This window comes from Schistocerca gregaria, chromosome 1, assembly GCF_023897955.1.
Source record: "Schistocerca gregaria isolate iqSchGreg1 chromosome 1, iqSchGreg1.2, whole genome shotgun sequence".
NCBI classification, from domain to species: Eukaryota; Metazoa; Arthropoda; class Insecta; order Orthoptera; family Acrididae; genus Schistocerca; species Schistocerca gregaria.
In genome coordinates this window covers 1,115,084,756-1,115,101,509 of record NC_064920.1, presented here as the reverse complement: position 1 = coordinate 1,115,101,509, position 16,754 = coordinate 1,115,084,756, and the positions used below count along the sequence as shown (strand labels likewise).

The 16,754-nt window shown below is 43.3% G+C and overlaps 1 protein-coding gene and 1 pseudogene across 2 annotated transcripts in view; one reads left to right on the top strand and one right to left on the bottom strand.

Moving 5' to 3' along the window:
* LOC126283469 (uncharacterized) overlaps positions 1-16,754 on the top strand; it is a 379,338-nt gene that overhangs the window by 128,470 nt on the left and 234,114 nt on the right. Inside the window, exon 1 of one of the 2 annotated variants that reach the window (XM_049982273.1) lies at positions 8,966-9,404. The exons of the other annotated variant lie outside the window; for it this stretch is intronic. Within the exon in view, the coding sequence (XP_049838230.1) occupies positions 9,322-9,404 (83 nt within the window). The 5' untranslated portion in view covers positions 8,966-9,321. Of the gene's footprint in view, positions 1-8,965; positions 9,405-16,754 lie in introns of those variants that run through there. 2 annotated transcript variants of the gene reach the window in all.
* On the bottom strand, positions 21-138 carry LOC126292094 (5S ribosomal RNA; annotated as a pseudogene).

The following is a 16,754-nucleotide window of genomic DNA, read 5'->3' as shown; positions in this document are numbered from 1 at the left end:
GCTGAGTGCACCCCGAAAAATGGCAACAGCGCATGGTTGCCTGGATGGTCACCCATCCAAGTCCCGACCAGGCCCGACAGCGCTTAACTTCGGTGATCTGACGGTAACCAGAGTATCCACTGCGGCAAGGCCGTTGCCATAGGTTGTAGTGGTAGTTTATAAATACGCCATTTTGTAATTTTTCTTTACGTGGGTGTGGAAAGCACGTCTACCGTCATGTTATATATCTGTGTTTCCACAATGAAGAAAACTCCTATAAAACACTATAAGAAAGTTCGCCATGAAGCTATCGAACCAGATATTGTAAATGACATCTACCTGAAGATGATAGATTGAATTCGAAACGCTGCAATGTTAATATGGTTGGTGATCAGAATGATTTTTTTACTCTGCCTTTGCGCTTGTATGAAACTTCCTGGCAGATTAAAACTATGTGCTGGATCGGGACTCGAACCTTGAACCTTTGCCTTTCGATCACAACCCTCTTGTCATCAGCATTACTTCCGCTAGTGCCCAATCTCTGACCTTTCCAGCCTGCATCCCCTACATACCTTGCGTGACTAGCACTCGCGGCAGTAAAAAAATGGTTCAAATGGCTCTGAGCACTATGGGACTTATCATTTCAAGTCATCAGTCCCCTAGAACATCTAGAACATAGAACTACTTAAACCTAACTAGCCTAAGGACATCACACACATCCACGCCCGAGGCAGGATTCGAACCTGCGACCGTAGCTGTCACGCGGTTCCGGACTGAAGCGCCTTGAACTGCTCGGCCACCACGGCCGGTTTGCGACAGTAAGGCAATTGCCTCAAGGAGGAGGAGGAGAAGATTAATCTTTAATGTTCCATCGACACCCAGGTCTAGAGACGGAGCGCAAGCTCGAATTTGGAAAGGATGGGGAAGGAAATCGCCGCGCCCTTTCAAAGGAACCATCCCGGTATTTGCTTGAAGCGATTTAGTGCAATTACGGAAAACCTAAATCAGGATTGCCGCACGCAAGTTTGGACCGCCGTCCTGGAAGCGAGCCCAGTGTGCTAACTCCTGGCCCACCCCGCTCGCTAAAGGTCCCAAGCTTGAATTCCAGCCGCGTGGTCTAACACGCCTTGCCACGGTTCGCACGCCCCCCCCCCCCCCCCCCAACCCCCTCCCGTCGGAGGTTCGAGTCCTCCCTCGGGCTTGGGTGCATGTGTTGTCCTTAGCGTAACGTATTCTAAGTTAGAGTAAGTAGTGTGTAAGCCTAGGGACCGATGACCTCAGCAGTTTGGTCCCAGATGTCTCGTTGATTACATGTACCTGAAGGTAAGTGGTTGAAGCTCGACACGCGACGTACAGTAGCAATAAAACTACATCGTAACCAGCGCTGATGATAACGCGTAACGACTCCAGTCACAAATTTCCTTTTTTATTGTCGTACACAGTGCGTTTCGGCCGGTGGCTCCATTGTCAGCTGCAGTTTGCTTCCTACATTATTCTGTTAGTCTTGAGTCGTATGAAGTTAGAGTTGAGTGAGATCACGAGATATGTTTCTGAGATTCGGGAGTCGCAGAAAAGTAAAGGAAATGAGAAACATCGAGAATTTTAACAGAGAATATAATTGCTGCAATTTTTAATTTGGTTTTTGTGTTGGAATAGTGACTGAGAAGTTGCGAGTGTCCGTACCCATTACTGGGCCACCAATGTCTCTTAAAACCCTAGAATGCTGTAAGCATCCTTTAACCTGAATTTCTTACTTAGTGAATTAGAAGAGTATCATAATTGGTTACTGATAGCTACAACCCTCTTTATATTGTTGCTGTTATACATTTTAAAATGAGCTGTAGCCATTCTAAACACGTAGAAAAGATGAATGTTAATTTCACTCACCTTGACACATCCCCTTAGAAGAATTAATGAATTACTGTGCTGATAAACCTCTTACGTTACTTGATTTTCAAACAGCTGAGCAGAACTGAATGTACTTAGATATTTCTCTCTTTACTTATTCTGTTCAACACTAAACTGACACACAATATTTTTAGCGCAACGCAATCTAACTTTCAATAATCCGTACAAAAGAATGGCTCTGACTGACAGTAACCTATACCTTTCATGAATTACTTACCTCACAAAAATCTTCGTTTCTTGAACTACTGTTATACAGCGAGCGCCAATATTGCCAGCTAAATAAAATATTCTAACTACTGAATGCACTAACTATTACTAGGCATAGTTAGCAAATGAAAGATTTTGATAGAGAACAAACAATGTATTTACCTTAATAATGTTCAAAAGTCATTTTATACTGATACATCCGCCACTGACCACTGTTGGCGGCTCACCTCCAACTGCGCAACGCTACGCACTGTTCACATCCAACTGCCCAACACTACAATAGCAAGTATTCCAACAGTGCAAACCAGCCACAGACTGCACACAGCACAGTCACAGATTTTCATACAGAGCGCCACCTGGCGTCACCAACAAAAAATCTAAACAGCCTACTTACAATCTTGGTAGTTATTATTCCAAAAGTTGTGTTGGAATTGAATATCACTGAAATGACGTAGGTTCCGTCTTTTACTCTAAGCAATTTACAGTACAATCTCCGTTCAAAAACAGCTTTATGTAAACGAAGGATACACATTTCTCAAACTTTTTAACGATCCATAGTGCGTTTCTTTAAATACCGTTGGAGATTATGTACCGACAGTAATTTTGTAGTCATCTTTATTCCGAAGACTTGTTTGATGCAGCTCTCCTTCCTATTGTATTCAGTGCAAGCCTCTCCATTTCTGAATAACTATTGCAACCTTGATTAATTTGGAACTGCTTACCGTAGTCAATCTTTGGTCAGCCCATCCATTATCAAACTGGCGATTCCCTGATGCCTCAGGATGGGTTCTATGAAGCGATCCCTTCTTTTATTTGACTTGTGCTATAAATTTCTTTTCTCCTCAGTTCGATTCAATACCTCTCGCTTACTTATCTGATCTTTTCGTGTAATCTTCAACATTCTCCTGCACCACTACATTTGCAAAACCTCTGTGCCCTTAACGCTCCTAACGTCCAAACTATTTATCTTCTACGGTCCACTTTTACAGGGCTACATTTTAGACAAATACCTTCAGAAAAAGATTCCTAATATATAAATTTCTCTGTTGCAAAAACGCCTTTCCTGCTGTTGCCACTGTGCATTTCATATCCTCTGTACTTTGTCCATCGGCAGTTATTTCGCAACTCAAATAATAAAACTCATTTACTACTTTGACCGCCTCACTTCCTTATCTAATCCTCCCGGTATCACCAGATTTAATTTGACTGCGTTTGGTTACCGTTGTTTAACTTTGGTTGATGTTCATCTTACAGCCGTAATTATGTCGTTCAAATTCCAGTCTGGCCACCCAGTTTAAGGTTTTGCATGATTTCCCTAAATCGTTTAAGAAACATCTCGCGATGGTTCCTCTGACGAGAACACGACTGATTTCTTTCCCCAATCATAGTTTATGCTTCGCTTCTAATGACCACGTCACAGACTGGCGTTAAACACTAATCTTCCTTCCTTATTTTGGTATTACCTACAAAAAGATAAAGACAAGCAATTTGTTCCGAGTTCTGATGAACGTTTCCATTAATAAGTTTTATTAGTTTTTATTGGACTGCAAGGAAACACTTACGCGCTGTTAACTTTTGAGAGCTTGATGACCTCGAGCATCGTTAATACCATCTGCTCATTAGCAAAACCCGTTCCCGCGCATTCGTAGTTGTTCTGTCTCTTAATTGCGTGTAAGCAGTCTCCACAAAAACTACCAAGATGAAGTAATCGGTGAAAATAATTTTTTAACCTATTGCATTAAATTACTTTATAACGCCATTTGGATAGATATATTGAGATTTTTCCTCGAATAATTTTAATCAGTACGACGACAGTTACACATACGATAGGAATGTAAATAAGAGCAAAATCAGGTATTAATGTCCCGTTGACGAGGTTATCGACAGTGAAGGAGCGCTAGGATTGGCTTGAGGAGTGATGAAGGGTACTCGGCCGTGTCCTTTACAAAGGAACCAGCCAAATATTCACCTTAAGCGATTTATGAAAACACCGAAATACCAAAATTCGGATCGACGTATGGAGTTTTCAACAACCGTCCTACCAAGTATGAATTAGAGAATTAGCACTCAGCAAAATCGCCGGAGAGAATCCAAAACCGTAGAGATGAAAAGAACAACTACGGTATGCTATATCTGTCTGGACATCGTGTTAAAAAAATGTCAGCAGACAACAGTGAAATATTAACTTCCAGATCTGGTTACCTTTTGGATATTTCTAATGTCGCACTTTTATACAGGGTGGACTGAAATTCCCGTCACAGTCTTCTAGGACTTGTAGAGGGGAGTGAGTACATCGTATTTTGAACAGGAACCCATGTCCGGAAACGTCATCCAACGAGACTGCAGAGCGTCAAAGTTATAGGTGCTGGCGTCTGTAAATGTAGGTATACACGGGGTGATTCCGTGATGATGTAACAGACTTTCTTGGATGATGGAGAGCGATAAATATATTAATTTGAAGTAAGGCTCCCTGTACCGGAAGCGAACGAGTCGAAAGTTATAAACGAAAACCGTTCTGATACCTCTGACAGTTGAATACACGTACCGGTTCTTGTGTGGCGAAGAGTGTAGGGCTGGTAACTTTCAGTGGACAAATACGAAAAAAATGTCCAATAAAAGTGGCCTCTAAATTGCATACCTGAGGAGCTATGACAATTCGTTCATGTTTTTCTAATGTGAAACACATCTCCTCTATTGAGCAAGTGTCCATAGCTATTGAGGTACGCACTTTGGAGCCCACGTTTATTCGACAGTTTTTCTCGTTTTTGTCCACACTAACACCACTGAAAGTTACCAGCCCTACACACTTCGCAACTCAAGAACCGGTACATGTATTCAACTGTCAGAGTTATCAGAACGGTGTTCATTTATAACTTTCGACTCGTTCGTTTCCGGTACAGGGATCCTTACTTCAAATTAATATATTTATCTTTCTCCATCATCCTAGAAAGTCTGTAATATCATCACGGAATCACCCAGTGTATACCTACATTTACAGACGCCCGCACCTATAACTTTGACGCTCTGTAGTCTCTTTGGATGACGTTTCCGGACATGGGTTCCTATTCAAAACACGATGTACTCACCCCCCTTATTTCCTGTGTTTTAAACGACGGACGTATTTCGGTCCACCTGGGAACGTAACTAGAGTTACCAACCGTCTGTGTTCTTCCGGACATTCCCAGCTTTTCGATGTTTTTTTAAATATGCGGCCAGCACTTTTGCTTTTTAGAAAATGTTCGGCTTCTTAATAAAAATGTAGCATTTCGTTATCTAACGAATTTCACTGTAGCGCAATTGGACTGAATCTTAACTTGCACACACATTTTACACATTTTTCGCGAGGTTTCCAGCAAGTGGTATAACTGTTTGGAGAAACGTTGCCTTCTTACCTAGTCGATATATACAATACCTACATTCGAGATATTATAGTTTGTGTAGCTGTGACTCCATGTTTTCACCCTCTGAAACAAAAGCTAGTTAATTAATCATCGGAAACTGCAGGTTTAGTATGTTATCTTGTTTAGAAATGCTGATTCATTGCGAATTTGAGTGCAGTACTGTCGCTCACATCCTACTAATTAAGCCGCGTGGTCTACGGCGCCCTACCACGCTTCGCGCGGCTGCGCCCGTCGGAGATTCGTGCCCTCCCTCGGACATGTGTGTGTTGTCCTTAGCATAAGTTAGATTAAGTAGTGTGTAAGCCTAGGGACAGATAACCTCAGCAGTTTGGTCCCATAGAAACTTACCACCACCACTAATTAGAAGAATATTTGCTGCTAATATTGAGATAAGATCATGTTTATTACCCCACTGTGTGAGGTGTAAATACTTTATTGCTTCTAAAATAAATTGTAGCCTTTTTTTTTAAAAAAGAAGTCATACTTCTCTCTTGATTTTGATAATTTTGAGTTGGTAACCCTAGATGTACCGTTTACATAACGATAATATTTTTTTTCTACATGGTATATAAACCCTTGCATGCTCTTTGCCGGAGATAGCATTCTGCCACAGTTATATCTCTGACTTTTCGCATGGTCCTAAATTGGGTATAAAAATCGAATTTTGTGGCCTTCGTACACCATGAATTCAAAGAGTGTTTACATCATAACGAATGCAGGGAAGCTCGGCGCCGAGATAAACAATTTTCTTCCTCGTAAGCGACTCGTGTAAAAACACAGTAATCAGCTTCAGGCACCAACGCCGCCACTGTGGCACAGTTAGCCACCCGTTGAGATCGTGACTTCAGACGCGCCGCGAGCATAACACAGTGAATTCCCGTTTTACACAGTGAATTCCCGTTTTCTTATGCTCTGCCATGCCGACCGTGTTCTTCTGATCGACAGCCAGCGAGTTACTGTAACGGCGCACTGCTCCGCGGTATTCAACAGGTGTCTGGTGCCCGCGTGCCTGCAGTGGCACAATACAAGCGCACGTTGCAAGGTAGGAAGAGACACGCGTAATTAACGGAACAGCCAACTGCGGCTTGCGTGTGTAATCCCTCCAGTGGTCGTAAATCTGTGCAAGGGCGCAGATGTGGGGAGCGCAGCGAGCGGAAGAAGTGTGCCACAGGTGGGGCACACTGACAGTGGCACCTTGCTGTTCCCTGGGCAGGTGGGCGACACGTGCGAGGAAGCAGCAGGGAGAGGGCGCTTCCCTCGCACGTGCCCCGGCTGGCCTGTCTTTTGTTCGGCAGATGCGCGGCGCCACGTTGTGGTGGTCCTGTTTCACGGCTGCGCCTCCCTCCGCCTCTTCGGGGCGCTGTAAAAACTCACCGGGCGAGTGCTGCTATATCACGGGACGAGTCCGGTGTTACGGCGCAAAGTTATTCTCCGCACGGCTGAATCAGAGCCGAAAGGAAAAGTCGTTACGGGGAAGGGAGAAGAACTGACATAAAAGGAGAAAGAGGTTACTGTTACGTGCAAAGGTGACCGCTCTCTTTCACGCTACCGCAAACTTCTACATCTACATCCATACTCCGCAAGCCACCTGACGGCGTGTGGCGGAGGGTACTTTGAGTACCTCTATCGGTTCTCCCTTATACTCCAGTCTCTTATTGTTCGTTGAAAGAAAGATTGTCGGTATGCCTCTGTGTGGGCTCTAATCTCTGATTTTATCCTCATGGTCTCTTCGCGAGATATACGTGGGAGGGAGCAATATACTGCTTGACTCCTCGGTGAAGGTATGTTCTCCAAACTTGAACACTGAGCGTCTCTCCTGCAGAGTCTTCCACTGGAGTTTATCTATCATCTCCGTAACGCTTTCGGGACCACTAAATAATCCTGTAACGAAGCGCGCTGCTGTCCATTGGATCTTCTCTTTCTCTTCTATCAACCCTATCTGCTATGGATCCCACACTGGTGACCAATATTCAAGCAGTGGACGAACAAGTGTACTGTAACCTACTTCCTTTGTTTTCAGCTTGAATTTCCTTACGATTCTTGGAATGAATCTGAGTCTGGCATGCGCTTTACCGACGATCAGCTTTATACGACCATTCCATTTTAAATCACTTCTAATGCCTACTCCCAGATAATTTATGGAATTAACTGCTTCCAGTTGCTGACCTGCTATATTGTAGCTAAATGATAAACGATCTTTCTTTCAGTGTATTCGCAGCACATTACGCTTGTCTACATTGAGATTCAATTGCCATTCCCTGCACCATGCGTCAATTCGTTGCAGATCCTCCTGCACTTCAGTACAATTTTCCATTGTTACGACCTCTCGATATGCCACAGCATCATCCGAAAAAAGCCTCAGTGACCTTCCGATGTTATCCAGAAGGTGTCCCCGCAGGTTTATAGTTAAAGCAGCATCTGAAAATGTGTGTGTGATGTGCTATGCAGATGTGGCACGAATTTACGCTCCTCCCTCCTTTTATTACTCCCTATAGATCCTCGGACGCCATGCACTCTGCCTAACCTTTCGAAACCGCTTACCCTCCCCCACCCACATCCTGTCTTTTTATTATATCAGACATTCATTTTGTCAGCGGCCAGTCCAATTATATACAGTGTTTCAAACTTGTTTGCCCATGTGGCTGAAGAGCGGTGACTTGTATCTGCTGACAGCCTACCGCCCTGGGGCGAGGGGAATGAAATGACAATAAAGAAGAAAAAAAGATGTGTCTGTGGTAGGGATAGTCTCACCAGCTGCATAACAAAAATCGAAAATGAAAACTTTGGCTACCATCGCGATCCAAAGTTGAAGTAGGCGGGACAGTACCATTCTAGTGGGCAAAAAGTCTCAGCTCTACACACAGTCAGCGTGAAATTCTGGCAGGATATCGACCAAATGCAATATCGTGTCCGGCCGTGGTGAAATGGTGCCAGCAAATTGACCAAGGCACCAGAGACGTGGGATCTCGCTGATCGGGAAGGAAAGCCATCGACATTGGCAACAGACAGCGGTGTCCAGGCAGTCGGAGTAACTGATTCGCAGCAGTCGCCGAGTGACTGTCGCGTAAATTTTTCTGCAAGTGCACATCGCTGTAGGCAGTGCCCGTTTCATCGTGCAAGGTCCACGAAAAATTACTTTTATGTCGTAATTTCATGTACTGACGCGTTCCACGGCCTTGGAGATGTGCTCCTCGATTTAGTCCTACGGAACTAGACGTGTAAAAGAAAATAAGTAGGACCTACTTCCACGAGCGTAACAACAACAGTGTACGCGTGCTACGGCTTCTGGCCAGTCATCGCGTTTGTGTTTCTTTACAGCAGGTTTATCCTTACGATGAACAGCGTATAACGTTCCACGCGCGGAATTCGACTTCTGCCCCCCGACAGCTCTCGCCACCGCCTGTCTTCACACCACGCAAGCCCGGGTCGCCGCCCTAGGCGCTACACACCTGTCTGGCTAATTGCAGGTGGAGTGCACACTGCACACTGCGCTCTGTCGCTCGCTCACGGCTCGGCTGGAAGGGGCGCCCACAGTTTGCATGACTCACCGCCACTAGCGAGCAACCGCCGCGCCGGAAACCTTCCCTCGCCTTGTAGGAAGTCGGGCGCCAGCAGCGGACAGCGGGAACCGTTGCTCCTCGTCTGTCGCAGGTAAATCACCTGCTGTGCGTCACCATTCGGTGTCCATAGTGCCTGTGGAATAATGCGGCGGTGCGGCGCTGGTTCCTACACAGGGAAGAAGCGTCGATTTCTTCGGGCCACAAACTGATACAGTGCTGCGTTCTTATAACTAACTGTGTGAGTGGTAGATGTCTGTGTGACAGTGATGGTTTCGACGCCGGTTACTCTTAAGTGCAAGGAAGGACAGGACTGTTCGCGCTTCTGGAACCCAGTGCAACGAATCCGAAGGTTTGTCACTAAAGTATTTCATATTCTCCGCAGCAGCGACGTCATGCCGCTATTTTCATCTTAATTTAAAATTGGAATTTGTAATCTTGGTCACATTTTAATTTCTTTTAAAAGATAACCGGTTCCGACTGTACGACCATAGATATGAGAAATATCACATTTCAAAACCACCAAGAACTTCTCACAAAGCAACTGTTTATATACTACGGTTTCGAACTTGTGGTCATCTTCAGGTACCGGAATCGCAAAATTATTTGCAACACTCGATACGGCAAAGTTTCTACTGCGCTGTAAAGTAGAATAAATAAAAGGCATCCTACGACACTACAGAGTATATACAATAGTAGGTTCGTTTAAGCAGCTGCCAGACCGCTACTTTCGAGCGCTAGGAAACAGGCTTTCGTGCGCATGCGCAGCTACGATGATGTAGAAATCCGTGTTTGGTTTTCTTACTGCTGAAACGCTTCTCGTCCCATTTCTGATTTGCTCAACTAACTATTAACAAACTGGTTCAGATGGCTCTTAGCACTATGGGACTTAACTTCTGAGGTCATCAGTCCCGTAGAACTCAGAACTACTTATACCTAACTAACCTAAGGATACCACAAGCATCCATGCCCGAGGCAGGATTCGAACCTGCAACCGTAGTGGTCGCGCGGTTCCATACTAGCGCCTAGAACCGCTCGGCCACCCCGGCCTGCTTACTATTAACAATGAAGTGGAAAAGTGGAATAGCCAAACGCGGGACCTGCAATAGCTTCGAAACGATTGAAAAACGCTCCTCAAACAATAAACGACTCACGTGGAGTGTGCCCCACCCCACTCTAAATCAGAAACCTATGGGCATGCGCGAATCTGACAGCTTGGCAGCGGCAGAAAAAGTTTTCCCGTTAGATTCTGGCTGCTTGCTCTCACTCCTTATACACCAAAGTGCCACAATAGAAGTAGACAGAAACGGGAATCGGCGATGCTTATACTTGATTTCAGCTCTGCGCATGCGCGTCAAGCTGACTGGCAGCTGCTTAAACGAACCATGTAAAATCACAGTCGGGTTCCATGTTTGTATGTAGTGGTACTCCACATACTGACATCTGGAGTATTTGAAGTATGACCCCGAATACATACGAACTGTGTGCTAGAGGAAGCTACGGAGGATGAAAACTGTAGGGGAATACACAGATTGGATTACATTAAAGAAATAATTGAGGACGTAGAGTGCGAGGTACACTCTGTGATGATTAGCGCAGTAGAGGAAATAAAGAAATGTCAGAGTCTGTGAAACGTGAAGGAGCGTTGACAATATTTAATAACTACAATGACATCGCCAAGATTTGTAAAACTTTTATTAGTGAATAATGTTGTTAACGTGCTCATTGTTGATGCCTGTATAAGCTTACATTTTTCCGTGCATATTTAGTATGTTCATGTTCCACACAAACTGATTTTTAAACTTTTTATTTTCGTCTTATGCACGGAGAGGTAGGATGACAGGCACCCAAAATATACACTGAACTAGAAAATATACACATGCTCAGTTTTCGCTGAATTATAGCGGAAAATGTTGTAAATTTTTTGATGTTCGCAAATAATTTTAAACTTTTATACCTGCCGGATTATGACTTCGACTTTTCTCCTGTGGATGGAGTTTTCGAAGAGGACTTCCACGACACAAGCGAAATTTGATCACATAGTAATAGGATAACAGGGCAGCAAATCACTAACCACTGACCCTTCGTCAGGAGAAGAGGTCCCCCCCCCCCCCCCCCAAAAAAAAAGAAGAAGTACTGTAACCAAATGTAAGCAAACACGCAATTCAGGTTCGTTTCGTCTGTCGTCGTGATTCACATCCTGTGGTCAAAATGTTGACCCTGAACACTGACAGTGCTCTACATCGAATCTGGACAGACAATACGACAAATGGCGAAAATATTATTATTCAGTTATTTATTACATATTCCATTTGGCGACTCACAGATCACAGTTTCAAAGAGTGTCTCAGCCCCTAAAAATCTTGATTTTTCCTGACAGACTGATCTCTAGGTTAATCGAAGGTCTTGGTTGGGTGTTTTTGTGACTATGGTGTACATGAACTATGAGAAATGCAAATCTGTCCGGAACTCAGTAATATTTCTGCTGTATGAAATTCCAGTACATTGACAAGCTCCGAACTGAGTGGAGTGGTGGCCTGGTGTGTTCGTACCTCCGAAGAACTGCCAAATTTTAATAATATTTTATCTTTATTCACTCAACACAAGTACTTCTAAAACCGATCTCGATATTACTTTTAGTTTCAGTTATTCTCTGTGTTTATTTACGTAAAACGTTTCGACAGTGTTTTAGTCCCCTTTCTCGTGACTGGTCTTTCATGTTTTTCCTTGGTATATCTAAGAAAATAATTGCTTAGTAGCATTTGGTGCTGTTGCTTCCATTAACTCCATTTCACTGAAACTCAACAATGCTTACTGAGATGTTGTGTACCTTATTCAGCATAGTTGTGAGTATAGTATATAACTTTTATTAGCCTTTGTTTTTTGGTTTTTAAAACTCTGCCTTCCGCTAAACACGGTATTTTTCTTCTTCTCTGTTCGTTGCTAAAACATGTATCAATGCCCATGCGTCATCTTTACTGGGTTTCGTTGTATCCTGTAAAACATTATGCAAACTTTTGTTTGTTCCCTGTAAGGCTGAAACAAACTTTGACACGTGCATTTTATTTTGTTGCGATTACTCTCATAGACCTGTATTGTTTTTAAAAATGGTATTAAAAATGGTATTGTACAGGTTCGCCTGCTTGCATGCATTCTGTGGCTTGTCAGCATGTCTGTCCACAGAGAAACTGACAAATAACGAAAAGAGTAGAAGTAGGCAAACCAGTACAGTTCCATCCTCAAAATCGGTGCATTTTCAGGAATCGCAAAAAATACAATCTAAATGTTATACTTACATAGCAAAACAAAATTTTGTATACTATTTTACAGATATAAAATCAGAGCCACTGAAAATGAGACATAGATGTCGAAATATGTTTGGGTAACGAATAACAAACACCAGGAAAAACATTGTTTTGCAGAAGGATAAATCTTAAAAACAACATTTATTTCACAAACACATGCTTCCAACTACAAAACATGGTAGTGAAACACTCTTAACGGCAGATATCTCGATCGCGTTTAATGGATAAATAATAGTTAACAGGTTCGACGCTAATAATGAATCATCATCGGAACCAGAATTTTTTCGCTTTAGTGGCGTAGATGAGTGCGTGATAACACATTCAGGTGTTACTTTCGTAACAAGATAATGTTTGTGATGATAATTCAGTATAGTTAAAACAAGTTTTCATAATCGACGAAATGCTATCAAAATATTTTTGAATTAAAGAATGTTGTTTTCTAGCACATCGCGCTCTGAAGTATTGTACAATGTCAGATTCATTGACATGACTTTCACATCCATACACTTGTGCTGAGCAATGCGTCGTGACATTCTGTGTGAATAACTGCCATTTGAAAACACGTGCATTCGTTTGACTTCAGATGTGAACCCATCTTTCTTTACTTTATTAAATTATCAGTTTCTGTGGGATTGGGGGTCAGTACACAGTTCATAGAAAGCTGATTAGCAAATGTATAAACGATAAACAAAGAATTAATAAAGAACAGAAAAGTAGAGTGTGCAGACTAAATATCACGTCATAAAGAAAAGTTCTTGTGAGGAACTTCTCTACAGAATAGAAAGAGTGTACCACAAGGAAAACTTTCAACTTGGATTCCAAATGGTTCAAATGGCTCTGAGCACTATGCTGTGGTCATCAGTCCCCTAGAACTTAGAACTACTTAAACCTAACTAACCTAAGGACATCATGCACATCCATGCCCGAGGCAGGATTCGAACCTGCGACCATAGCAGTCCCACGGTTCCGGACTGCGCGCCTAGAACCGCGAGACCACCGCGGCCGGCTTGGATTCCAGTACTTGTTGTTTATCAGTCAGTTTCATTTCTGTTTTTCTGGGAGCTTATTGGAAATGAAATCTTCTGAATAATGGACGTTTCCCTGTACAATGCTTAAGGAAGTGTTATCCAAGGGCATACTGTTTTTTCCGTCTAGTGTTCACTGAATAAATCATGCAGTTTCGTGTGAATGAGCCAGTATCGCCAACAACAGATACCGTGACGGAATATCTGTATAGGGTCGGCAGAGTAAGAAGTCTGAGACACCTGAAAACATGAACAACAGCCTACACGAAGTTCGCGAACTGACTCCGCACATAAGTTTGACTGTCCTTTTCTGGCCTAGTAATATTGTTGGTGAGCCCATAGTTGCCCCAAAATATAACACCATACGAGTTAATAGAGTGAAAGTAAACAAGCCTTCGTGTTTCAGTGTTAGAGAGAGAGAGTGGTTAAAATGGCTCTGAGCACTATGGGAGTTAACATCTGAGGTCATCAGACCCCTAGAACTTAGAACTACTTAAACGTAACTAACCTAAGGACATCACACACATCCATGCCAGAGGCAGGATTCGAACCTGCGACCCGAGCGGTCGCGCGGTTCCAGACTGAAACACCTAGAACCGCTCGGCCACACCGGCCGTCGAGAGAGAGTGGAACTCTTTCGTACAGTGGAGATAACAACATTCAGTTTCTCGCACAAGGCACTAAAGGGTCACTTCTCAGAAAGCGTCCCATCTCCACTCAGTGCTAAGACTGTAAAATGATCCAGTTCAGTGACTGATCACCTTCGGACAATACGAGTTCCTTATCGGAAACTCTGTGTATTGCATTTATTACGGTTAAGCGTTAATTTGTTCTCTGAAACCCACATGCTAAAAAAAAAAAAAAAAAAAAAAAAAAATGTGGAGCCCCTCCACGCCCCCACTGGCATGATGGCCAACACAAAAGTTCTACTTCCATCTCTGCACATATATTTCACTACATCTACATCTACGTGGATACTCTGCAAATCACATTTAAGTATATGGCAGAGGGTTCATCGAACCGCTTTCACAATTCTCTGTTATTCCAATCTCGTATAGCGCGCGGCAGGAACGAACACCTATATCTTTCCGTACGAGCTCTGATTTCCCTTATGTAAGTCGGTGTCAACAAAATATTTTCGCATTCAGAGGAGAAAGTTTGTGATTGGAATTTCGTGAGAAGGTTGCTCCGCAACGAAAAACGCCTTTGTTTTAAAGATGTCCATCACAAATCCGGTATCACTCCAGCGACACTCTCTCCCCTATTTCGCGATAATACAAAACGTGCTGCCGTTATTGAACTTTTTCGATATACTGCGTCAATCCAATCTGGTAAGGATCCCACACCGCCGGCCGGCGCTACAGCCTGGAACCGCGCGAACCGTGTGATGTCCTTACGTTAGTTAGGTTTAAGCAGTTTTAAGTTCTAGGTGACCTTAGGTGACAAGCCTCTGGGCCTTTGCTTTAAGATTTCACTCGCACCATTTATTAAATGTCAAATACTTGTCAACATTGATACTTGAACAAGATAATTTGAGACAAAAAAATTTATTAAAGCCAGAAATCTTCATGGAAGAATTGATAATTGCAGTAAAGAAATTTTTTATTGACTCAGGTATCTGTAAGACAGTAGCGAATAAAATTATTTTAAATTTAGATGGGTGGAAACTGACTAACAACTTTTAAAACAGTTGAGAATGCAATAACAGATTTTAAATTCGGCGTAACTGGATTGAATAAAATCTTTAACGCAACAGATAACTGCAATAAAAATTTTAAAATTCAAAAGGCAAGTAAATTGTTTGAAATCGTTAAAGCACAACCGACAATTTCAGTATGGCACTCCCCAAAACGTTTAGGTACAGCTTGAGTCATCTGGGCAGACCAAGATATAAAACTTATAGACAGACAGGAAGTTACTGTAGTAATCTTTAAGGAAAACGTAGAGGCGGCAGTTGCTCGTGAAGTCAGAAGTCAGCATTCGTTGGCAGCACGCGAGCAAAACATGCCCTTGAGCCACACCCTGCGCCGGGACGCCTTACGATACACAACATACAATTCAACTTCTATAGCAGAAAAAAAACACAATAAGCTTACATGGCAGTCGTACACATCGAAGTCTTTCTCTACCGTGTCTCACAAGAAATACCAGAAATGATTTAGTTTTAGCAGATGCAAAAGGTAACAGCGTATAGATTACTACTACAGCAATCCATGTACCTTAAAACTTCCTCTGATTTGCCTCACAACAAGTGGCACATAAATAAAAAAAACTGATTTAATTTCGTCCAATGCAGAAAAATAACACTGATTCGAATGACGGGCACTAGAAGTAACCTAGCGATCATGGAGCGGAACCTTACGGACGTAAGCTGAATTTTTACTTTTCTTTGGAGGATTTAACTTGAGCGACACCGCAGTAGACCGCGCATCCTACAGAATTGTGCTAGGTACAGTCTACACAGCGGTACTTGGACTTGTCTGTGTTAACAGCCAAAGTCACAGCCGGGAACAACAGTGTCTTTCCGGCCCATTCTTGATGTAATAACAGCACCACACCGTAACCACGAAAAATAGACCGATAACGAAACACCACCCTTTCCGTACGTGACTGTTGGCACTACACGTCATGGCAGGTAACGTTCTCCAAACTCAGGCACTTGCACCGGATTGCCACGGGGTATCATCATTGCAAGTCTCGCGTTGCCAGTCATCCAGTGCGTCGTAGCGTCACCCGTTACACCACTTGAGGCGTCAGTTACACTCAAACCTGCAGGTCTCAGACACTCAAATCGGTACCAAACGTTGTCGATGGAGTATCAACCAAAACACCGATCCAGTTCGCGCCATGAGCTGTCGTCCAGGGAACGGTAGTTCAAAGTGACACCACAACTATGAAGCGCAGGATAGGCGTATCTGTGAGTACTTGTTTCTACATTTCGCGTCAGTTGGTAGAGCGTGAGGACGTCGTACCAAAGGTACCGCGTTCAGACACTACTGATGACAATTTTTTTAACTGTTTACGCGTGAAACTGTTGTATGTAATTTGCTTTCACACTTCACTGTACGCAATCATTATTTTTAAGTCTTTATTCCTGATGATTGACACTGTGTGTGTGTGTGGGTGGGTGGGTGGTTGTGTTTACATTGATTTGTGAGCGTCATTTACCTGTTATTGATCTTATTATTATGTTATTAGTTGTAGTGTTATTCTTCTTCTTTCTTCGTTTGGCTCATCTAAGGACCACGCACCAATTGCAATGCCTCCTTCTTTGTTGTTCTTTCGCAGGCCGGGGTGGCCGAGCGGTTCTAGGCGCTACAGTCTGGAACCGCGCGACCGCTACGGTCGCTGGTTCGAATCCTGCCTCGGGCA